The sequence below is a fragment of the Lepisma saccharinum genome, chromosome 1, assembly GCF_977018435.1.
Source record: "Lepisma saccharinum chromosome 1, izLepSacc3.1, whole genome shotgun sequence".
Taxonomy (NCBI): Eukaryota; Metazoa; Arthropoda; class Insecta; order Zygentoma; family Lepismatidae; genus Lepisma; species Lepisma saccharinum.
In genome coordinates this window covers 180,299,946-180,326,631 of record NC_139229.1, presented here as the reverse complement: position 1 = coordinate 180,326,631, position 26,686 = coordinate 180,299,946, and the positions used below count along the sequence as shown (strand labels likewise).

The window sequence follows — 26,686 nt, the reverse complement described above, 5'->3', positions numbered from 1 at the left end:
ATTATGACCCTTCAATAATTTCTTACATTTTTTCTCATTCAAAAGTGCATTTCTGGAAAAATTTTAACGCTGCCTTCCGCCAGTTATTAATTTATCTAAATTTTCTGTATGGAGAAAACTGAAGCATTGAAAAATATCTCAATGGATGAGGCTTTATAATACAGAAAACCGGGTGTAAATATCTCTTACGGTTTTCATGATATAAATTTTCGAAGTTTGGGTTGTGCAACTTTTGAAACACACTGTATAAGAAGCTGAGCATCACGGTATTCAAAACATCGCTAAATCATTCTAGAAAACAGGAAATGTGGTTGTGGGGGACAAAGAGTAAGACATTATTACTGAATCTGGAATGTTCACAATGTTGAAAAAAAATCATTTACTAACTTACGCTGTACTGCAAATTTGAACTTAGAATCATCATTATTTCGTACATATTACAGCATAAGATCACAGTCGCCAAGCTGAAATTTTTAGTCGACCTGGCGAACGGGATTTTTCGAACCCTGGCTGTAGACAGCATGGATGAAAGCTCATTGCCATTGTGTAAAAATACTGCCTTCGGACTTAATTTAGATGAGTCATTGAACAAACTCCATTCTTCTGGGTTATGTGTGATGTTTGAAGGCATTCATCAGACCATCTACATTGGTACAGAACACAAGGTTATCTTCTTTTCGAAAGAAAGGCATGAACTGCTTTAGAACAAACAGGGTGCAGTTTAAAATATTATGAGAGGTACGTCGACGATATTTTAATAATAATCGGAAAGGAAAAAAAGCTTGATATTGTTTTTGACGAATTAGCAAAGCAGGATAAAAAGATTGGTTTTATGATGGAAAACCTAGTCGACGGAAAGATCAGTTTTCTAGACATAAGCATCACAAAAACCGATAAAGGAATAAAAACAGGGGTATTCCATAAACTGCTAGCTGGTGACTTGTATATTAACAAAAAATCTGAACACCCTAGAAGGATTAAGACAAATGTTTCTACATTAGTGAGCAGCTCCCACCTCAACATCAGGGCAGAAAGGCTATGAAATGAAAGAAAAGAAAAATAATAAGAAATCTCATGGATAACAGAGGTAGTGTTAAGGAAAGGGTATACCAATCAAGAAATTAATAATGTAGCTAGAAAAGCAAGAAGGAACATAAAAAGGGAGAACACCAATGACGCTAATGAGAATACAAATGAAGATGCTGAGGTAGAGAATTTGACCAAGTGAAAAAGAATTCATGAACTATTGGACTTATTTATTGGTTGCCGATGTTAATTTTTACATGACTGTACCTTATAAGCAACAGGCGACTTCTGATACTACTTCAAATTTGACAAAACAGTCATTTGTCTCAACATATGATTACTTTAAAATTGCATATGCTGACAATGTGAACTCATGGATACATTGGGCAACACTGCCTCAAACTGACATTTTCTACCATTTTCCACCTTTGCTGAAAGATTAACTATGCATTTTGCTTATTTCACAAAAGAATTCAATTTTTCAGTGGCAAAGCGACGTCCACCATTTGCATTTACCACAAGATTTAGCACAAACGATTTTTCAACTTCTTCGCACCACTCGCAACACACGTAAGCATGCTATTGTATGTGGATATATATTAGACAGATCTGCCGATAAAGTACGTAGACATGAGCTCATGTATTAATTGTAACGAATTTCGGCTTACCTCATTGCCGGTTGGTTTGGAGCACATGGATCGCCTCCCCTGCCTTTTTCCTTTCGTTAAACCAAAAGTCCTACGGACGCATCATGTTTTACAAGTAAGTCCAGCTGATCTCCAACCTTTCATCCTTCAGAAAGACTATAACATAGCCCTCATCTTGCCGTGTGTTTGAATATTCCGAAGAGTATTTCTTCTCGCCTTCCAATCTTCCGCACATCAACCAACATCCATTCTTCTTCCGACTACAATTTCCCTCCAAGTCCCAACAACTCCTTTTTACAACACGTTTTTCCACGTTAACAAAAACAATATTTCTGAACTTATTTTTGAACATGAATATATATACGTGTATGTATCAAAAGATCTTATTATAATAAAGACTTAAATATTAATAGTTATTTATTTATTTATGCGAAATATGGAGAATAACGTGCTGTATGAATTAATTTTAATGTTAAGTGTGCATATTGCAAGACCCCGTAAAATCGTTGTCAGCCTGAAATTTCCTCGTGCACAAGGCGACATCAAACTTTTCATGGTATTTATTGTTAAAATAAAGGATATTATGACCAAAAGTCAAAAAGTACTACCATGGCCCTTTTTTTTTTCAATGGAATACATTTTTCCTACGAAGATGTTTTTAGGGACTTACTTTTTGTGACATACACATATTTCAATGCATGTGGAGTGATGATATAAAATAGATATATGCTGTGATCAGCTGTGTTTACATGTAGAACCAGTTTGTGAGCAGCACCATGTAGGTCATTATCACAGATGATAAATTAAACTGGCAAAACCATTCAGATTTAATTTTTTTTTAAAGCTTCACAATGTAGCAGCTGGATGGGAAAATTGTTTTGCCAGCACCACATGGCAGCAATTAACTTGGCATTTCTTGAAAACTACACATGGTATTTCAGTTCTGTCTTTTTTGTTTATTAATATTGAATTACAAAGCATTGTTGCTATTATTAATAAGCAGAGTTTGATAAACTCCTTTGTTTTCCTGTGTGTACCATATTTACTCATGTAGAATGCGCACCATATTCCAAATTTGTTGCCCCCAAGAACTGTGGTGCTATTATGCATGGAGTAATTAGGACAGCTAACATGAAACCGTACAGGGTCATTCCATTATTTTGTGACAGTTTGCATTGATTTTTCATGTTTACGGAACCCTATTATGTTATATATCGTAAAGTTTAAAATCTGTAGTTTCTGAATATGGCAACAGTATTCCATTCAAGATTGCGACACTAATGTGCAATGTGATTGAAATAAGCTCATCACAAAATGAAAGAATGTTCTGATTTTTATGGTACTTTGGATGAAAGAAAAGATAAGGAAAAAGAAAATAATAATTAGGTCTATAATGTGCCCCTTATAAATGGTACGTTAGTCATTGAAAAAGTATATATTTTCAAAATTTTTTTTTAGAGAAAGTAAGAGGAAATGAGCAAAAACCATGTATGAAAGTTTAAAGCCCATTTCTGACGATTTTTCACTTGGTCGTAATATGTTCTGCGACACCTAGAAAACCAGTAGATATAATTTTGTCACTTTTCCCCATCAAAAACCAGGGTGAGTATTATACACGTGTAAATACGGTATTATATCTTATAAAATTGGCTATAGCTCCCCAACGACCACATTTATTTCAGTCTTACATGTAATGATGGGAACAAAAGAATGGTTCAACAACGTGGCAACAATTAGCAGTCCAGGGTATGTGGCCCAATTTTCAAAATTTCCAAATTTCTTTTAATTATTCATTTATTTATTTATTAATTTTTATAAAATTGAGGGATCAACATTACATATTCTCTAAAGCTTAGTCCTTTGTCATGCTTTCCTCCAAATTTGGCCCATTCAGCATCCATAGGGCTGATGCTAGAAGCGAAATTTGGTCAATTCTTTTCCTAAATTGACAACACTTATTATTTTTTTGCCCCAAGAAGTATCAGCCTATTTCAAATGAAATTTTGCTACATACTATATTTTTAAATTTAACCTTAAGGGGATGAAGTTTTAAGTTGCATGCTTTTCAAATTGTGGTGATGTACAAAAATAAATTTTCCAAAGAAATAATTTATGCTAACCATGCTAAAATTGTATTGTTTTATCAGAGAGAGATCAGGCTATTGTGGAACATGAAATATTTTGCCCTCCCTCTCAAGAAGTGTAGTTAGAAAAAAGTGACATTTTACCTGGTGCTTATGTATTATCCAACCAAATCAATTTGTCCTTGAATGAAGGTGAGATGTCAAAATGTTACTTGACTTGGATCAAGATGAATGTACTTAAAATGTAGGACAACACTATAAATGTTAATGCATGAAAATGTAAAATAGGGGTTCCATGGTCCAATGCCCAATAGAGCAAAATGCTATATTTTTTTTGGGTCTAATGACTTCCATTATTCTTTACAGGGTTTTGTATTAGAATTCTGTTTCTCTGCTAACGACTACTTCACAAACACTGTTCTGACTAAGGAGTACGAAATGAAATGTAAACCAGACGAGTCTGATCCTTTTGGTTTTGAAGGTCCAGAGATATATAAGTGTAAGGTATGTTCTCCAACTTAGGTTTTTCCATGCAGGAACTATAAAAGAAAATTCATCTGAAGGATAATTTGAATTGCACGGTAATTCAAACAAGTTTAATCCCCTTGAAATTATCTTTAATGATGTGATATTTTTAATTCGAATTTGGGATAATTCTAACTTTTTCATGTCCCCTTAGAGTTTGAATTAGAGAGAGTCCGATGCATGTATATATATAAAGTAGATAATATTTAAAATGTATATATTGTCCACCACCAAATCTTTTTCAAATTTCAATTGATTTACATCCATAGTGTTTATACAGTCTGTCTACAAAGCTTTTAAACCTGAAGCCATACAAGCTCACTGTAGTCCAGGAGTTGCTACCATGGAACCATGAGAATAGATTGAATTTCTGCAATTGGATGTTGCAGAATGTTACTGATGGAGTACATTTCATTTTTTTTTTTTTGGATGAAGCATGGTTCCAAAAATCCCCATGTATTTGAAGAATTGAAAAATAAAATATCAGCAGAGAAATTGAAGTGATTTTGGAAGAGGAACTGTTGCATGTTACTGAAAATTTCTTAAAAATGTGTGGAAGCAGTACGACAACATTTCCAACACCTCTTGTAACAAGTTAAGTGCTAATTTTAATTGTAACTGTCCATGTAATTGTACAAGCTTATTTCATTACATAGCTAGTGGTGCCAGTTAAGTGGATGTTGCACCCAGTTTGCTGGCAGACTTGTTCTCACTGCACAACATGCTAGTCTTTGCTCCTCGGACAACTCAAATGTGAGACGCACTGTCCTACAACCAAATTTCCTCATAAATTGATACCATGAGCATTATATATTTTTATTACTTTTACCCCAAGAAGTAAGTAGACAGAATGGCAGGTTCTAGATTTAAATTTCAAATTTGACTTTGTGTTGTTCTTTTTGCCAACATTATATCTATTTTGACTGGTCAAGAGAAATATTTTACTTTTTATCTGTATTTCAAGGGAATCTTCTGCTTGTTCATTGTTTCTTTCTGCCCCTGAAAAATGGATAAAATATGTGGGCACTCTGAAAGTTTTGAGAATGGAAGCCTTAAAATGAAAAAAAAAAATTATTTCCATTACATCTTCTCAAAGTACTCTCCACCACACACTATACAAAAGTGTCATCCATTCAAACCACTTTTTGAATGCTGAACGTCATGCGACATGCTAGAAAGACTGTTCATATGCGGCCACCGCAGCTTCAGGTGAGTCAGATCGACGACCACGAATGTTTTCTTTCATTTTAGGAAAAATAAAAAAAATCACATGGCACCACATCTGGGCTGTAAGGGGTATGGTGTAATGTTTTGACTCGTGACTTGTTCAGAAAATCTGTTTGTCATGATGCAGATTGGTTCCATGCAGGCCTGTCTTTGGACGGTTTCTCTTCAATGCATGGAACACTTTGGGCAGACATTTTGTCGTGTACCATCTGGAGTGACTGTTTTTTTGTTCAAATGGAACTGTCACAATGTGCCCACTAGCAGAGGAAAAACAACAGATCATCTTTTTGCCAACACTTGATCTCTTCACTTTTGTTGGAGGATCATCCCCAGGCAAGACCCAGACTGATGACTGCCGCTTCGTTTCAGGATCATATTGGTATATCCAGCTTTCGTCACCTGTTATGTTAAAAATGTTTTTTGATCTTCCTCCACTGAATTTGTCCAACATTTCCTGGTACCAATCCACTTGTGTCCTTTTCTGCTCATTTGTTAGGTTGTGGGGGATCCAGCAACTGCAAATCTTCCTGACATGAAGGTTTTTATCCAGGATTTGTCTAACTGCTGCCGAACCAATATTTAGGCTTGTCTGAATCTGCACATGTGTACTTCGTTGATCTTCTCTCAACATTTGTTCAACTTTTGCCACATTTTCATCTGTTGTGTCTGTTGCAGGCCACCCTGAATGATCTTCATCTTCAAGGGAGTCTCTTCCTCTCTTAAATTCTGCAAAACCATCGATAGATGGTGGCTTGTGAAGGGCAAGGATCCCCAAATGCACGGTGCAATCTTTCACGACACTCACTCCTGCCTAAACCAACTTTGAAGTCATAAAAAATCATAGCACAGAAATGCTCTCGTTTCAGATCCATCCTTGCTCGAAACGAAACCTCAACTGCTTTTGTGTAAACTATCATGCTAACTCAGCCCATTGTTGGAGCAAGTTGAAACTTGCAGAGTTTGCTATTGAAATGTCAATCTAAATATAGAAACACCAGCAGCGTGTTGCGTTGGCTTATTGTTGTCGATTCTCAAAACTTTCAGAGTGGCCCTTGTACACTTCCTTTGAGAGGGACCGTCATTCAGCACAAAGATTCTGCTCTCTGCCAATCAGTTTTTATTTATTTATTACCACAATACATTTGGAAGGTGTCCGCTTGAAACCCTGTTGCCCATGAAGCTAACTGGTGCGAGAGGTTCTAACTACTAAAGGTTATTTTGTTCTATTGTAATTGAGCGAAAATGTAAAATTTAGAATAATGTGAAGTTGATGTTCCTCAGAGTAGACTGTTAAATTGCACGAACAATATGTACCTCACCTCTCAGTCCACATGGAGCATTCTTTAAAGTGATGAAAACTTTCAATTGAAAATAACTTTTATAATTTTTTAGTGCAATTGTTCAAGGAGAAATTGATACATATATTTGTAAAATTTATTATTTCCAGGGTTGTCATATTGACTGGAAGAAGGGGAAGAATGTGACAATAAAAACTATAAAGAAGAAGCAGAAACACAAAGCACGTGGTGCAGTTAGGGTTGTACTAAAAACAATTCAAAATGATTCATTTTTCAATTTCTTCAGCCCACCTTCTGGTAAGTATTTGAACTTTATTTTAATATTAAAAATTGCTTCTTGTTTTTGAAATTTTCTATTCATTATTTTGAACTCATTACAGTAACATCCAGTTACTTTGGTATGTTAATGTTTTGCGAAGATCGTGTGTGCAACTGGAGTTGAAACTGGAAAAGTGTAATAAGCCCATAAAATGATGCTACAGAGGCAGGTATTTGTTTAGCCCTGAACAAAGTGGTGGAGATGAAGTGAGTGCACTCCCATCTCACAGAAACCTTAACAGTGGTATTGGTATTTGTCATGCAAGAAATAATAATAACTTCCTCAAAAATAGTTTCTAACATATGACACAGTTGCACACACACACAGACCATGTAATTTACAAATTAAAGGACTTCTAAAGGCACAATGAAGGTATATTTGGCAGAAAAGTGTGCTGAAATAAAAATGCAAATTTTGGGGGAAATAACAATGAAAAATGAGAGTCCCAATTATGAAGGAAAAACAGTGAAAAGTACAAGTCCCAAGTTATGTTTTTCAAGGTGTTTATTTTTGCAATATTTTTTGTTGCTGTAGATTGTTTTATAGCCCAATTGTGCTAGAACATGAGGATTGAAAAAAATGATGCTATATTTTCAAGTTTGTGTGATTTCAAAAGATGTTGTGGTAAAGGAGTTTACTCTTTAGTTCCAGATGATTCTGAAGCTGAATTAGATGATGAAACCCAGGCTCTCCTTACTAGTGATTTTGAGATCGGCCATTATATTCGAGAACGAATTGTGCCTCGTGCGGTGCTATATTTTACAGGTGAGTTTTGCAAATATTTAGTTTTTCCCACCCCTGGAACATCTACTTTGTCAGCTTAGCTATTTTCAAGGGGATGCATACAGTGAAACCTCAATTTTATTTGTTCAGAGGACAGCTGAAAAAACTTAAAAACGCGGGAGCAAGTGTGTGTATTGAAAGAAAGAAAGAGTCATACTATCAAAAAAATTCTCCCATTCGTCCCATAGAGAAAGACACCTCTTCAGCTTGCAGTAATTTGCCAAACATCTGAGTCACTGCTCCCTTCCCTTCCTCTATTTATAGGCCCCGCTAATGACCTAACCTGTTACTGGAAACTTTCTGCCGATTGGCTGTCCGGCGACACACCTACCTACCCCAACAGCGAAGATTTCAAGCATACAGGAATACATAGACATACACAAGAGTTGCACACTAACATTACCAAAATGCATGAAACTAAAAACTGACCGACCCAATAAAATTAATTAACGCATAAAATAAAAAAAGGGTCTAGTAATGATCCAGGGTAGCGACAAAACTGGGAAAAGTCAGGGAATTTTGTCTTGATTGACGTTTTAATTTATTTTTTTATGTGATGAACAAATGTGCCAGGCATTTGCTTTGAACAATGTCGTTATGAAGCGCTGCATGGAAACAGGACATGTTGTTGCTAAATCTCGACCTCAACTTTTAGGCCCCTTTTATGCATGACAGCAATGTATTTATGCATTATGTTGGATCTAGATAGCCTGAGTTGCAGGAATGGAGAAATGACGAATGGGAAAGAAAGAGGCTAAATACTTATCACTGACAGTTTGCACTGTGCGGCTCTGCGATTCGGATGATGTAAAACTACTTTACACAGTTATTATCACCTGTAATAAAATGTTGAACTTTCATGAGCAAAATAACATTCCAATGTTTTATTATGAAAGAAGTTTTTTTTTTTTTGGGCAACTGAATTTCGGTGTTATTTCGTGAACTTCGCCACTTTTAGTTTCATTTTGCATTTTGATTTGTATGTCGCAGAACTTCGTGAATAAATTGGAGCCGAAAATGGTCATAACTCATGTCCACTTGACTCTAAACAAAATTATACACACTAAAATAATTTCGCGTTTGCGAAATTTCAGTGTCCCTAACAATGACATTGCACTATTCTTCAATATCTAGAAGAAAACAGCAAATCGGGACTTATGTGTAGAATAATATCACGAAAAAGTGAATCTGAAAGCTGTATTGGTAAATGTTATACAAATTTGACAAGTGCATACTCCCAACCTCAACACTCCCATTGCAATTCACAACCCCCTCTGTCCTGTCTGTTTAAACTCGTGAGATGGTTATTAATCTGTCACTGAGTGAAGTTGATGTCTAATGTTATGAAATAAAATACAAATAATAAATATTTTAATATAATTACTCGAATCATTTCTCTGCCAGTCCTGCAAAAAAATTTCATTTTTCTCTTAACACGATAACAGTGAAAAATGTTAATTGCTGCAAAGTACTGTTTATGAATGTGCAGTGATGTCTGGACACATTTTTCACCCATTCAAAATAGCGAAATAACACAAATTTGGCATAAACTGTGAATTGTTGGCATTTCTCACGAATTTAAAGAAATGTGCTTTAACAACGAAAAATACCACGAAATCCAACATTCTTGTCTTTTTTAGGCTTAAAAGATAAAATATGCCATATTTGTGCACGTAGAACGTGCAAGTTGTCCCAACATTTTATTCAAGAGAAAAGTATAATGCATGTTATACATGGAATAATTCCGACAGCCACATTAAATCACATATTTCCCATATTTTTTTTCAACTTCTATGAGAACAATTTGCATTACAGAGCAAAGTGGCGGGGTTCTGACAGGCAGGAGATCGAGTGTGTATCTACCATAACGGTGAGGAGCCGCATCATCAGTATTTGTCGTGAGAAGTGGTGCATTTTTAGCAGAGATAGAGTGCTCACCTACTGCCACAGGGGAGTCGTAACATCGGCATTTATTGAGCTAGAAAGAATGGAAAATAACTTCCTCAAAAATCGGTTCCAACGTATTAAACTATCACGAAAATACGTAGATGATGTGACCTACAATTTAAAATATAGTGTAAAAAGCACAATGGAAGTATAAGTTTTGGTATATTTGGCAGAAAAATGTTCTAAAATAGAAACGCGAATTTTGAGAAACTTATCAATAAAGAAGTCAAAAGAAGATAATGCCAATTTTTGGTGCCATAATATATCTGTATCTGTCACGTGAGATTGATTTAAATATTTTGTGTCCATCGCCATTTTACACCCTGCAGTATATACCCCTTACCTTAAAATTAAAAAGGAGGTTATGGAAAATAACTTCCAAGGTATCAAACTCTCACGAACATGCTGGAGACACGTAGTGGTTCGGATCCCACTTTAAACTGTATGTCCAGTCCCAATTAGCCTTACTGTGCATAAAGTAGACTTAAAACACCAACACAATCAATCAATCTCACAAACATGCATAGGCCATATGACCTACAATTGAAAACTAGTTTAAAAATACCCTGAAGGTATAATTTTAGGTATATTTTCCAGAAAATGCACTAAAATGAATAGTAAAAAAAATACAAAAGAATAACACCAAAGATAACAAAAAATCCAAGTCCCTACCGATTAGGCATAAATAAAGAAGAATATCAGTAGTAATTTATTGCATTAGTTTGTGACTCCTAACCTAATTTTCGGCATAATCACTACCGTTGTTCTGGCAGTTGTCGTAGCATGGCACTAAATTTTGTATGCCATGGCATATGTGTCACAGCAAAGACTGGAACTATTTGTACTTCAGTGTTTAATGTCAAAGCCTTGTCCTGCCAGAAACCTCTTCAGCTGAACAAAAAGATGAAAGTCTGTGCATGCAAAGCTGGGACTGTGGTAAAGAGCCCACATATTCTCAGCTGTATGGGCTCATGCACATTGGATTGGCCTTCCATGAATTGATTGCACCATCGTCTGACCATACTATCGCTCACAACGTCTGGCCTGTACATCTAACACAATTGCTGGTGGCTCTAGCCGTATTCTGAGCGTGCAACAATCTGATTACCACACATACCTTGCAGTCGGTGGGAGACTATGAGAGTTGTCATCTTTAACCTAAAAGGTTGCGCTTCAACTCCACCAGATTACAGCAACTTTTTCCTGCCTGCATATGCATGCTGCACTCCAACCACTAGCGTTCTGTACAGATGCCATTGGAAATTTTTCTGGATGCCCCTCATGTATAAACTGAAAGCTGTTATCAATAGCGTGTTCCTGTTTTAATACACTGATTGACAAAATAAACCAAACACTTGCATTATTTGTGATAACGCATAAATTCTGTTTCGAAGGCTAACTAAATGTTGCAGAAATTATTGGAAATAAGAAAACCTGAATATATTCAACAGAAAACAAATTAACATTTATTGTTAATAAGTTAAATTAAAAGAAAAACGAAAGTTACAGAAAACTACCAAAAGAAAATAATTGCAATTCAGATGTCAAATATTAAGGTGTCCGGTATTTTTTGTCCAGCAGTATATTTGATTATCTAAATCAGGCACCTGTACAATGAAGTAGATTCTTCTTCTATAAATTGCTTGCATTAAATTTTTAATACGTCCATATGTACCTTTTTGCCAGCAATAATGGTATAACTGCATGTAGTCAGTTTCACAGTGTTTCACTTGAATATACTGTGAATGTTTGTACTGAAGGAGTCATACCATTGATAATGAAGGAAATATGATTGTTTTGTAGGAATCAATTGTTTAACTTATGTGCAAGAGTTAAGTTGTTTGCTTCATAGATAAAAGTGAAGTAGGTTTATGCATCAGAAAATAAGTCTGCACTCATGGTTCTTGGAAGCAGAGGGTTCCAAACCTCAGTGGAAATATCAACATATAATAACGAGAAAGGCTAAGGAGGTTGATAAATTACAAAATTCCTTTTTTTCATCAATCTCACTGCACTCTTATCTCATTTAGTCGTAATTTTAAAAATAATTAAATATTTTATTGAAAACTGACTGCATATCAAAAAATCCCGTAATCCCTTCCTAGCTTGTGAATTGTAATAATTTTCAAAATTCACAATATTCAGTTTGAATGCAAATCATAGGGGAATGAAGTAAATATCTTTGAAGCTAATATGGGTACTTTATACAATACGTACCTGGATCTGTATGACTTTCTTATTTTCTTTTGCAAGAACATGGATTTGGTTTATAATTGTCAGGGAAAAATGTAAATTTTGTCCTGGAAAAGTCGGGGAATTTTATTTCTGCTTGTTTGTAACCACCCTTTGATCGCATCTTTACACTTTGGAAACTAATTAAAAAAAATTGTTGTCTGACTATTATGTCTCATTCAATGAAACACCATACATACCAGTCAATGAAAGGGGGAAATTATCGAATGTCAGATTAATTCTGTGAATTTGTGGCTGTTATTAGAACACTACAAGAAGTACAATATCCCTTAGCTTCAAAACAATCCCAAAATTAAAGTTTAACCATAATTGGAAGCAAAATTATGAATTGTTTTATTTTACCTTGTAACACATAATTTTTTACATTTGTTATAAGGTTGGCATCCTTACTGTATGAATACAGTGTATCACTGAGGGCTAAAGTTTTACATATGTAAGTTACTTGTCTTCTACCATCCTACCTTGTTTCCTCGACTACCGCTAGGGGTGCTGGTGTAGCCATTTCGTCTGCTGCACGTGATGGATTTGAGCTGTTGTAATAGCGGGAGCCAAACATGAGGAGCCTGATCGCTGTCGATATTCAGCTCGTGCGGAAAGTGCATTATTCCATGCGCCCCTTTGATTTTGGTGTCGATTAGGGGGTGTGATGTGTGCCTAACTGAAACTTTTTGAATCCTGTGTTATTGAACTTGAGGTGCCTTGCTAGTCCGGTAGTGGGTTGGGATTTTTTTGCATTGCTAAGTGCTGTTGTATACGTTCGTTGACAGATCTAATGGATCTGCCAATGTAGTGTGAGTTGCACTCTCGCTGTGCATCATATACACCTGGGCTGCCTAGTGGAGAAAGGAATGATCTCTTGTGTTTGCTTAGGGCACTGGCTATTTTGTTCATGGTTTGCGTGCGAGTTTTGTCATATTGTTTCAAGGTCTCGGTTAGAGGCGGTTGGATGTAGTTTGTTGGTAAGGGAAGCCAATCCATTTAGCTTCATCACTGCTGGCTGGGTGGAGTTTGTTAGGTTGACCTACTTGCATTTCTGCTTTGCTGCACCATGTAGAGAGTTGATGTACTGTGTATCCATTTTGAAGTCCTATGTCGGTCACTATGGTAACTTCTTCCTTCAAATCTTATTCACTTCAACAGTGCGAGAAAGCTCTTCTGTAGAAGTTAAACCACACATTGGCTTTATGTTGGGGTGGGTGGTTGGAAAGGGAGTGGATACACTGGTTCTGTGCCCCTGGTTTTCTGTAGGTGGTGGTGAATTTGTTGTCCTTAGTAACTCCCTACGTCTTATATAAAATTTGTGTTAACGAAGATTTATTAATAGAAGCAGTGAAGAAGCCACTAATTTTATTTGATATCCTTTTAGAACATAGTCAACTTTCGATACAATGACCTTTCACAGTTCCTGGGAAAAGAGTAGTTATTTCGAAGGGGTCGTTATTGGAATTTGCACCAATTTTGAGCTTAAACGGAGCTCAAACGAACACAAAGATTCCTAGGAGACTGTAACACCATTTATCCTGTGTAGTTATACAACCTGTTGTGAACAGGATGCATGTTTTGAGAAGGAAAATAGAACATGAAAACGTTTTCACAAAAAAGGATTTTAAATAATGTTATTTTCTTTTAATTGTGCAGTCATTGCTCTTCCCCAAAATTCTTACAATTCTAGTTCCTGAGAAACCCGTTTGCACTGAGACCTACGGAAAGGAAAGCAATCTCTTGTTTATTGCAAGCGAAACTCTAAGAATCTTAACACCAGTCACACTGGTGCCAGCAAAAGTCTGGAGATAATCGGGTAGAATGAATGTTGGATTTTATACGGGTCTACTAGAGCATTGTCTGTTACAGGATTAACTGGTAAGATAAAGATCACTCAGAAGAGACAACACAACCTTTGTAGGCACCAGACAAAAAAAAAGTGGGGCTGTAAATTACGTTGTAGTTCGGCTGTGTTAAATACATCGTACAAAAGTCAAGTTTTCTTTGCTTCAGCCAACTTCATATTCCTCGTCCTCCATTCCAGGGAGCAGTCCAAACTCCTCATCGACTTGCATTGTAATCCAGCCTGAAATAGGAAACACTCAATTTAAACTGTATATTTAGTCCCTATTAGCCCATCAGCATAAAATTAACTCAAAACAAGTTTTATGAACCCTGGGCATTTTCAGATATCAAAATGGGAGATCGTTATTTACTCTCACGTTAATTGACGATTTAATGTTGGATTTAGGAGTATTCTCGATGTCAAACACCTGCTCCTCCAAAAGTTTTCCCCTTGAATAATGTTTTGTTTTTTAATCTGTCTCAGCGTACATTTCTAGGGAGCACTTTTTTCTCCCCCCACATGAATGGTTCTGAAGAAGAGCGGCGATTATATTGTGTGTATTTCCTTCCAATACTGCTCTGAGTGGTCAATAAGTTTATTCTTGTATCAGGTGTAAAATAAAATTTACAGTTTTGCTTATCAGAAGGTGCAGAACATGAAATTGTTTTAACTCTTGTTTTTCTTTCTGGAGATTGAATTTCGCTGGATGAGTCATGGCTGTTATAGGCAGGCGACAGCTTTGCAGATGTTTTAAAAAAAACATTGGTGCCAGCTGCAGCGTAAAAACAAGTAGACTGGCGGGAAGTTCGAGCAACAGGTGGTCAAAGAGAAAATCCTCCGCATTTTAAAGATTATGCAACTGTCAAAGATGGAACTTTTATGAGCAGTGTGAAGAAAAAACGATCCTTGCTTAACGTTTTACCATGCAACAGACAATAATATGAGCAATATTTCCTATGCAGACAACAGCATAAAAGAAAAAGACCTGAATTCTGCAATTATCACATTGCCCTGGGAAGGGGGGGGTCCACTTTTTTTTTATTTGTCCTATGGTTTTTGTTTGTTTTTAAGAATGTATTCAGAACTGGTTCCTCCATTTTAGACGTCAAAGGAAAGGAGAAGGTGTCCACTTTCACCCTCTCCTGTAATCAGCCCGTGTGAGCAAGAAAATCGTGCCTGATACAATCAACACATCGGCACAGTTAGAAAAACGTATGAAGTGAGAAACTAAAATTATGATGCATGTAAGATCGAAGTAAACTTTTGCAGAAACCTGGATGACAACGCATTAACTGGGTTGACAATCTTTAGTTGGTCTGTGGCTTTGCTAATCTCTAACAGTTTCACTTTTTTATGAAGTGTTACAGGGAACAGAACACATTTTGAATGAAGGCTGTTACCGGAAGTTTTCGCCTGCAAGGGAAAGAGTAGCTCACTCACGGGAACTTGCTGAATCCCCCGCGAGTTATCTGCAGCTCTTAGGCCAAGGAAACAAGTCAAGGTCTATTTAAAATAACTTCCAAGCACATTTGATCTCTTCTCGCGTATCCAAGAACAAGCAAAATCACAATGGCAAAACAATCCTGGCACGATGGGTAGAGGCCAGCGGGTGCAGGGTAAAATCTGTGTTTGGGGGAAGGGAGAGCAGAGGTCAAGTGCAATTGGATATCACTCCAGCATGGTGTGGTCTTATTTTTAGATCAGACTTGCGAGCGGTAGGTGCTTTTGAAGGGAATGAGTGAATAAAATGAGTACAACAAACATACTTTTCGGCCAATTTCCTTCAATTTTTCAACTTTATTCCAAATTTTTCATGGTTCCTGTGAAATGGGTCGTTACTTCGAGAGGGTCTTTATATTTGGGGTTATACAATCAACAGCAGACTGTACTTTAAGCTTCAATTTGAAAAGAAATAGGCATAACCGCAGTGCCTTTAAGTGATAATGCAATTTTAGTAACATCGGATGTTGACACAAAAAGATCAACATTATTTACAATACAAGAATTCTTTCTGGCTCTCAGTGCAAAGGAATCTTGGTGACAACTTTTTAAATGGAATACAGAGATTGTTTCTGATCTATGGTGACGATTTCCAACTGTACCTACCTTAAGAGAAACCATGTCACCACCATCGAGAGTGCTCTATTTGGTGTCCCTATTATTGTATTTTGTGTTCGTATTTTTGGCAACACTATGTATGGTCAGTATGCCATTGTACGAGTATCCAGCAATGATCACGAAACCTGTGCCAAAACTTTCCTTACATTCAGTGAACCATCTTTGAAAGTCCCTTGCACCTGTCGATTGATAAAAAATTGGACATGGCTTGTGACAGTCATCAAGATAAACATATGCCTCGTCCAATGTAACAAGGAACTTCCACTTTTCACCTGACAGGTGCCGCTCATAAAGCTTTCGACAGTTGGTGTGACGTTCCTGGATGTGTTTTGGCAAGAGCTTATGAACATGCCCCTTTCATCTCTTTTCCAAACCCAAATCGCGGTGAATTATGGTGTGCACTGTCTTCAGTGATGTTTGTAGCCGGTTCGCGATATTTCTCTGCGTGGCTTCATGCTCCCTGGTGACCAGTGCCCTGATGTCCCAAATTGTAGCTGGTGTGCGGCTAGTGGCAGGCCGGGTGTTGGTCTGTTTCTGCCCCACAGGAATAATCCCACACCTTGCCTTACCTGCCCCTTTCAATACCCGTGATATCCCATTTTTGGACACAGTGAATCCACACTCCTTGCACAGTTTTATAATGGCACTATAACTAGTTTACGTCAGAAAGTGCAGTTATGTAACCCAATATGCACTGATTTTCAGTGGCATTCTTTCCGATACACACTGACCACACCTGTCAGTCACACACAGTCAATGGTCCAACATGCCCACAAGACTGGCAGCTTCGTTCTCTTCCCGCTTGGTGGTGCTGCACAAGGTATGCAATTTTGTCACCATAGATCGGAAACAACCTCTGTATACTTATACAGTCAACTCTCGATTCTACGACCCTGGGTATAACGACCCACTCGAAGTAACGACCCTTTCCCCGGGAACCGTGAAAAATTTAGAAAAAATTAGAAAAATTTGGAAAAAAAAAAGTTGAAAAATTGAAGGAAAGAAATCGTCCGAAAAATGTGTTGTTTTTCCTCCACTCATTCCCTTTACGAGCGCTCTACCGCTCAGTTAGGTCTAAACTAAAAATAAACACCACCACACCATGCTTGAGTGATATCCAATAGCACTTGACCTCTGCCCTCCCCTACCTCAAGCGCACCAATGTTACCCTGCACCCGACTGCCACTACCCAACGTGCCAGGCTTGTTTTGCCACGGTTGCTCTTGGATACGCGAGAAGAGAAGATCGCATGTGCTTGGATGTTATTTTAAATCGACTTGACTTGTTTCCTTGTCCTAAGAGCTGCTGAAAACTCGCGGGGGAGAGTGGGAGCAGCCCGAAATGACTGCTGGACTTGCAGTCTTTGCCAATGTGTATGGCAGGTCAAGCTCTTTCATCGATAAATACACCACCTCGAGAGATAAGTTCGCAGGAATGTTCGAAAATACAGATGCGTGGCGCCTGTAAGTCTGGCCCATCTGTCCAGCTCTTACCTCGAGTTCAGCAGGTTCCCATGAGTGAGCAACTTTCGGCCTTGTAGCCGACAACTTCCGGTAACCGCTTTCATTCAAAACGTGTTCTTTGTTCCCTGCAACACTTCATAAAAAGGCGAAACTGTTAGAGATAATCAAAACCACATAGGTGAACTAAAGATCGTCATCCCGGTTTGCACAAAAGTTTACTTCGATCTTACATGCATCATAACTCCCGTTTCCCACTTCCTACGTTTTCCTAATTGTGTCGATGTCGTAATATCTGCCAAAAAAGTGTTCCGTTAAACGACTGACTTCTCCCCTCTTTACCTGTCAGCAAACATTGGGGGGGGGAATGCAGATTGTTTCAGCCAGGATTTTCTTGCTGATGCGGGCTGATTACAGGCGAGGGTGGAAAAGGAACCACCCCTCTTCCTTTCCTTTGACGTCTAAAATGGGGCAATCAGTTCTGGTTATATTCTTGAAAACGAACAAAATCATAGAACAAGTAAAAAAAAAAAGTGACCCTCTACCCTTTCCCCAGCTCATTCTCCGCCACTGGTGTGCACGGCAATGTTGATAATTGCAGATTTCAGTTTTTTTTATTTATTTATTATTCTTATTTTTTAATGCTGTTGTCTGCATAGGAAATATTGCCCGTATTATTGTCTGTTGCATGGTAAAATTTAAAGCAAGGGTCATTTCTTTCTTCTTTACACTGCTGTTAAAAGTTCTGTCTTCGACAGTTGCACAGTTGCGTTATCTGGGACTTTTCTCTTCCTCCACCTGTTGTTCGAACTTCCAGCGGGTCTCCTTGTTTTTACGATGCAGCTGGCACCAGTGTTTTGTCTAGCGTCTGCAAAGCTCTTGCTAACAGCGATGACTCATCCAGCGCGAAGGCAAAAGTTATTGTTTTGAATCTCACAAAGCTGTTTTCATTTGACAGAAATCAAAACAAGAGTTAAAATAACTTCATGTTCTGCGCCTTCTGATAAGATTTGATTTAATTTGCATCCGCGTTAAAGTGTGTTCAATGTATTCAATGTAGGCATGGTCGCTGAGACTGATTAAAAAGACATTATTCAAGGGAAAACGTTTGGAAGGGTGGGTGTTTGACATCGAGAATACTCCTAAATCCAACATTATATGGTCGATTAAGGTGAGAGTAAATAACGATCTACCATTTTGATATGTGAAAATGTGCAGTTTCATAAAGCTTGTTTTCTGTTCATTTTATGCTGATGGGCTGATCGGGACTAAATATACAGTTTAAAGGGAAATTCAATTCCAAACCCGAATGATCGACTACCACGCTGTTTAATGACTTGTCCTAGAATACGCATTGCCATTGGGTGAAAACAGATCGCAAGTTGCGCGTTTCCTTTTTCACGCTGGATTACAATGCAAGTCAAGGAAGGAGTTTGGACTGCTCCCTTGAATGGGGAAGGAGGGTGAATGAAGTTGGTTAAATCAAAGAAAAGTGACTTTTTTTTACGATGTATTTTACACAGCCGAACCAGAATGAAAATTATATGCCTGGCTTTATTTATTTTTGTCTGGTACCTAGAAAGGTTGTGTTGCTTCTCCCGAGAGATCTAATCTTACCAGTTAATCTTGTAACAGACAATGCTCCAGTAAACCCGTATAAAATCCAACATTCATTCTGTCCGATTATCTCCCGACTTTTGCTGGCGCCAGTCTGACTGGTGTCAATATTCTTCGAGTTTCGCTTGCAATAAGCAAGAGATTCTTTTCCTTTCCATTGGTCTCAGTGCAAACGGGTTTCTCATGAACTAGAATTGTAAGAATTTCCTGGAAAAGCAACGACTGTGCACAATTGAAATAAAGTAACATTATTATAAATTCTCTTTTGTGAAAACTTTTTCATGTTCTATTTTCCTTCTCACAACACGCATCCTGTGCATAACAGGTTGTATAACTACCAGGATAAATGGTGTTACCATCTCCTAGGCATCTTTGTGTCCGCTTGAGCTCCCTTTAAGCTGCAAATTCCAATAACGACCCCTTCGAAATAACGACCCTTTTCCCGGGAACTGTGAAAGGTCGTTGAATCGAGAGTTGACTGTATGTATGAACTATAGAAAAAAGTGATGTCGATTTGACTCAGATATAACTTTTTCTGTTAAGCACTGCAGGCTACCAGCATGATCTCGTCAATGACTGATCCATGCAAAATTCTGAAACTTTAGCCTACTGTTTCTCAATAAGTATGAGGTCTAGAGAAGAAAAATTTTACATGTGTTTATAGCTTGTTAGCATTAACAAATACACAAAGTTTCATTAAAATCTGAATCTGTAGGTTTCATGACCTTGGTGAATTAGCATGGAATCAGTCAAATATTATTACCGTATTTACGCGTGTATAATGCGCGTGCGTGTATAATACGAACCCTCGTTTTTGATGGGGAGAAGCAACAAAAAAATATATATCGTATATAATGCGCAGTACAATTCAGGTTCCAGAAATGGCTTTCTTAGCGTCGGACTAACATTTACGTATTTCATTTAAAATTAATCAGTAGATCATAAAAACGATCTTTTCCTTGCTTTCGTAGCTGATGCATTCACCACGCGACCTTGAACTTCCAGATGTTTGGCTTTTCATAGGAGAGGAGGGAGCAAAGTTATCAACCACCCGTTCAAGGTCGCAGTGCGTGATGCTTACAATAGATGGATGACATCAAGGCAGCATGAACTCTCACCAAGCGGGAGGGTGAAACGTGTGTCACTGCCGATTGTTTGTGAATGGGTTCGTGAGGCATGGAACTCCATCTCCCTTGAAATGATGATCAAAAGTTTTAAGTTAACGGGAATATCGAACAAGATGGATGGAAGTGAGGACATTTCAGACTGCTTGTATCAGTAACTGGGAGTGAATGACGAAATTAAGTGTAAACTATATTTATTTATTTACGTGAGTCAAGCCGCAATAGCGCAGTAAATATACAGTAATTATTTCTATTTGGTAAGTGTTGACGTAATTATTTTACCTTCATATTTGTTACAGTCAACTCTCGATACAACGAACTTTCATAGTTCCCAGGAAAAAGGTAGTTATTTCGAAGGGGTTGTTATTGGAATTTGCACCAAAAACGATTATTAGGAGATAATCGGGCAGAATGAATGTTGGATTTAATACGGGTCTACTAGAGCATTGTCTGTTACAAGATGAACTGGTAAGATACGATCTCTCGGAAGATCTCACCTTTCTAGGCACAAAAAAAAAGGGGCTGTAAATTTAGTTTTGGTTCGGCTGTGTAAAATACGTCGTAAAAATGTCACGTTTTCCTTCCTTCGACCAACTTCTAATTCACCCCCTCCCCCATTCCAGGGAGCAGTCCTTCCTCTTCCTCGACTTGCATTGTAAGCCAGGCTGAAAAAGGAAACGGGCAACTTGCGATCTATTTGCACCCAATGCGTATTCTAAGACACATTGAACAGTGTCGCACACTCGATAATCATTTTGGTTTAGAATTAGATTTCACTAAAGTGAAACTGTATATTTAGTCCCGATTAGCCCAAAAGCATAAAATGAACCCAAAACAAGCTTTATGAAACCTGCGCATTTTCAGATATCAAAACGGGAGATCTTTATTTACTCTCACCTTAATCGACGATAATAGGTGTCAGCTTATACATTGAGCATTTTTTTAAAAATCGTTCGCAGCTTACACATTGAGGTTCTGAAGATAAAGGTGCAGAACATGAAGTTGTTTTAACTCTTCTTTTTCTTTCTGAAGATCGAATTTCGTTATCGTCAAATCAAAACAGCTTTGCGAGATACAAAACAATGACTTGCCTTCGCGCTGGATGAGTCATTGCTGTTATCCACAAGCGACAACTTCGCAGACGCTAGACAAAACACTGGCGCCAGTTGCAGCGTAAAAACAAGGCGACCGGCTGGAAGTTCGAGCAACAGGTGGTCAGGGAAAATCCTCCGTATTTCAAAGATAACGCAACTGTCGAAGGCTGAACTTTTATCAGCTGTGTGAAGAAGAAAGAATAAACCCTTTCTTTACGTTTTACCTTGCAACAGACAATAATATGGGCAATATTTCAATATAATAGCATTAAAAAAAGAAAAAAATAGGACCTGAATTCTGCAATTATTACATTGCCGTGCAGACCAGTGGCGGAGAAAGCTGGGTAGGGGGGCATTTTTTTTATACTTGTCCTATGGTTTTTGTTCGTTTTCAAGAATGCATCCAGAACTGGTTGACCATTTTAGAAGTCAAAGGAAAGAAAGAGCGGTCCACTTCCACCCTTGCCTGTAATCAGCCTGTGTGCACACACGATCAAGAATGCAATCGGCATTGCCCCCCCCCCCCTTAAACGTTTGCTGAGAAGAAAAGAGGGAGAAGTCACTCTGCCAACGGAACACTTTTGGCAAATATTAGGACATCGGCACAGTCATGAAAATGTAGAAAGTGGTAAACGGGAGTTATGATGCAAGTAAGATCGAAGTGAACTTTTGCGGAAACCTTAATGAAAATGCATTAAGAGTGTTGACGATCTTTAGGTGGCCTATGTGGCTTTGATTATCTATAACAGTTTCACTTCTTTATGAAGTGTTACAGGGAACAAAGAATACGTTTTGAATGAAAGCGATTACCGGAAGTTGTACGCTACAAAGTCGATTTAAAATAACATCCAAGCATATTCGATCTCTTCTCGTGTATCCAAGAGCAAACGAAATCACAATGGCAAAACAAGCCTGGCATGTTGGGTAGCAGCCGTCGGCTGCGGGTAACATTGGTACGCTTGGGGGAGGGGAGGGCAGAGGTCAAGTGCTATTGGATATAACTGAAGCGTGGTCTGGTGTTTATTTTTAGATCAGACCCACTTGCGAGCGGTAGAGTGCTACTGAAGGGAATGAGTGCAAAAAACGTATTTTTCGCCCGATCTCTGTTCATGACCATGTCTAAGGCGAAAACAATTTTTGTGGAAGTTATTTCTCCCGCGAAAAATACCGCTTGATACGTCTACCGTGTGACGGGAGGCGCGTGCTTGAATGCCGCCAGAACGGGTGCTGCTTTTCTCGATGTCGCAAAACTTTCCATTACTAAGTGACAACTCATGGAAAACGGCCATTTCGCATTTTTTAAAAAATATTATTGCTAAAGAAAGGCAATCTGTAGATATATACATGTTATACGCAGTGACATAGTGAAAAAAAACGCGTGATTTCATTTTAGTTGTCCGAATTATTCCGTGCATAATACGCACCACAGTTTTGAAGGGCAAAAATTTTGGAAAAAAGTGCGCATTATACACGCGTAAATACGGTATTATGTGAACACTTCCTATTATGAATGAGAACAGGTATAGTAATTCCGATGATGATAACTGACTATTGTTACAACAGGCACTTCCTGAGATTGTGGCAATTAAATGTTACTTCAGTGTGTGTTACCTGTGTGTTCATTGCTGTTTTACAGTGAATAAAAGTTACTTATCAGAATTAACAGTAACCGTATACTCAATTTAATGATTATGATGATGGTGAAGAAATCTTATGTGATGTAGAGGAATGGATGCCATTTTCAAACGCAACATGGTCGAATTTGTAAATATCACCTATACTTTTCCAAACCCCCAGACATATTTTGCCCCCCCCCCCCCAAAAAAAAAAGAAGACCCATTTTCAGTACATTGACTGATATACACACTCGTTTTTCAATTGGTTAAGAATATATGAAGAAGTATATGTTGAATCAGATGAATCTTTTATGAATGAACCAATATGAAATGTTAATGGATACTGATAAAATACCAACCTAAAATTGCAAATGTACAGTGAAGTTACTAAGTGACCACAATAAGTTTTGTCTTGGTAAAATACACTGCATATTTCAACATTTACGTTCAAAACTAGGGTATATGAATTATGCTTTTATACTCTTAAAAAAAAAAAAGCAAAGAAATAAAGTATCATGCCTGGAAATATTTGATAATACACATTACTAATTATAACTTTATTGGCCCACACATTACTAATTACACCTATATTGGTCCATATCATTGGATTACTAATGAATCTGTCCCATCCCTATTTATAATCAGATGTAGAATGAATAGGTGTAAAATGTCACTACGAAAATAAAAATCACAGCCATATTTGACTTGAACTCTCAAAAATGAAAATGTTTGATTTTTGCCTCCCAAGTTCAAAATGTGTTGAAATATATCAAGAAGTAATAGAAGTGGAAGGAAAGGTACTGTCTGGCCTTAATTCTGTGATTAATAAATAACTCAAATTTGCATATGAAAACGGTATTCAATATGTTTTGTTAGCACATATTGTGGAATTTTTGCTTTAATTTTTAATGTTTTTTCAATGTTCTATTTGGTGAAAGTCATGAAATAATTGTTTAGTGTGGCTTTCATGAATTGATTACTCAATGAAGCCTTCACCATACCTGAAGCATTTCTCCCTTAAGTCTGCCTCTCCTTTTCATATCCTGACTCTACTTCTTTTGTAGTCTTTTATTTAACATTGGTTTGCCATTTTTATATTGGATTCCTGTGTGTCAGGAAAAATGAATATTTTTGTGGAAGTGAAATTTTTAATTGTTGTGGATAAACTATTATACTACAGTTTCATATACATACTGAGTATTACTGACAGTTACAGTAGAAATTACATATCAAATACTCTAGGATAGGGGTCATGTTTTGAACTATCGTATCAATCTAAACTAGAAATCTAATGTGTTACAGTAAGCGGCTATTGGCATTTCCCACTTTCTTGTTCCAATTTTTTGGTTGTGTTTGGTTGATATTTTGATTAATAGATTTATTCTAAAATGTTACTATAATTATGTATTATTTGCTATAATTATGATTATTTTTTTAAATAAGAATTAATTGTATATCATTAGTCAATACATGGCAAGTATTGTGTAAAAGCTCACCCCTGATGCCCCTATCCAACTGCCAATTTCTATGCACTTTCGCTTCTCGTTATTACTTTGAAGTTTGTTTAGTGGGCTTTGAAGTATGGTGTTTACCTAAAATGTAGTGCCCTTCTTATACAAATGTGTAAATACATGAATTGCCCTAATGACTTGGTCTGGAAAAGTCATGGGAATATATTTTTTTTACGAAATTGTAGACACCCAGAAAAAGTATTCAAATTTCAGTTGTAAACTAGGCTAAAAAAAATTGCATTAAATATAATTGATGTTGATAATTTCTTTATTCAGGTGAAGCCCTAGATGATGAAGATTATGAGGAGGAGGAAGGTGAAGAAGGAGAGGAAGAAGATGAAGATGACCCAGAGTTCAACCCAGGAAATAATCGCCTTCCCCCAAAACACAATCCAGCTGACTGTAAACAACAGTAGCCAATTTCTACCCCAATGCAGCTTGTTTTCCCTCAAATTTTGGCACAGATCTGAAATTTGCAGAAATATATTTTGTATAAAAGTAATTACTACAAACAAATACATATTTCGTCAGCGTGTTTGTTTTGTTATGGACTTATCTGAAAAACAAATACATATTTCATCAACATGTTCGTTTTGTTATGGACTTATTTGAAAAACATATACATATTTCATCAGCATGTTCTTTCTGTTACGGATTTGCTACAGGAATTTGTTCTCTGAAACTTTTTCTGGCTTTTTTGTGGGGGGTAGAGTTATGAACATCGATTAAGAAAATAAAAACACAGAGAGACATTATCAATCAAGTCTTGTGATATTTGCAAAATAATCCTGTCAATTTTTTCCACTTGTTGGTAAGTACGACAAATTATTTACAGTGATGATAAAATTTTGAGTGATGCTTGATATGAAAATACAGAATGCCTAATACTCTTATAAATGTATGCATGTATAGAAGAGATAAATGACATCACTTGCACGTTCATGTGTTTGCTCTGAAGGTCATATTGGCATTTTTGTTCTTGATAGTAGTGTAGTACAGTAGTTGTCCTGGTGACAATTTCTGCAATTTTTTTGACCATCAGAGGACCACATGATCCACAAGGGTTGTCATCATTGTCTTTTCTATGTTTTTATCCACGTTGTTTTCCTTATGTTCAAAATATATAATTTCAAATTTGAAATAGTTTTGATATTTATTATTTAAACATGAGTGCAATCAAGATTTGTCTTACTGATATTAAAAATGTGTTGAACTTTTCCTATGGAACTTGAATCCATTCTTCTCCTTCAAGTGCATAGCTGATCATATGAATTGTTTGGATATTTATTTTAACAATGATGAAAATTCATACTTTATTTTAAGAAAGTTATTTTGAAGGCCTCAAGTTTGTGGTGAACAAAAGATCAAGAATTTGGTACAAAAATGACACATTTAAATGATCAAAAACAGTATACAGTGAACGTAAAACCGGGGTTTTAAGATTTTTCAGCTTGGTCACCTGAAAAATGTAAAATCAGAGGTTCCACTGTACATAATAAAATGGCATTTCAGTGTCAAAATGGTGAATATAATCCTAAATTTAAATTAAAAAGTATACTTATTACACAAAATAAACATTTCGAAAAGCACATTTATGTAGTTATAAGAGTGAACAAGTTAATTTTGGCTTCTCAGATATTTGCAGTAAAATTAATAACTTATCTGCTTTTGCGTAACTCACAGGATAGATCAGACTAGAAAGTTTTGTCTGTAAATAGACTCTAAATTTCATGCTTAAGAGTTTTTGCATTTTAAAAGCATACCTGTCACCTTTCAAACACATGAAAATTACACATTACTCCATGTTACTGTTTCATATTTTCTGTTTCCATCAGAAACTAAATATGTAATGTAAATATGTACACTTCGCAACATCTTATTTGACCGCCCCGAAAGAATTCTAAGTCCCGAAATCGTAAATTTAGCAACATTGCACTTCAGCTCCAGGTGTGAGTAAGCCAACTTTGAGTAGGTCCTTCCACTAAACGAAAAACGCTGCGGTGATTGGTTTTCAATTTAACACTTTCCATGAACTTAGAAACTATAAACAGCTATTATAATACACAATCAAACAGAAATAATAAATTGGAAAAAGAACCTTGAAGGATATTTACGATTCTGCTTGCTCGACTTGAAATTTTGGGGGTTTGAAACACTGAATAGAGTTTTTCTCCACCTGGAGGAAATTGCCATCAAGTTTGTGCAGAAA

At 36.9% G+C, this 26,686-nt stretch overlaps 1 protein-coding gene across 1 annotated transcript in view; it reads left to right on the top strand.

The window, feature by feature from the left end:
- Nucleotides 1-25,618, top strand: part of Nap1 (Nucleosome assembly protein 1) — a 51,965-nt gene extending 26,347 nt beyond the window's left edge. Inside the window, exons 6-9 of the mRNA XM_083143664.1 lie at nt 4,124-4,261; nt 6,957-7,104; nt 7,772-7,891; nt 24,754-25,618. Of these exons, the coding sequence (XP_082999790.1) occupies nt 4,124-4,261; nt 6,957-7,104; nt 7,772-7,891; nt 24,754-24,893 (546 nt within the window). The 3' untranslated portion in view covers nt 24,894-25,618. The remainder of the gene's footprint in view (nt 1-4,123; nt 4,262-6,956; nt 7,105-7,771; nt 7,892-24,753) is intronic.
- The last annotated feature ends 1,068 nt before the right edge of the window (nt 25,619-26,686 follow it).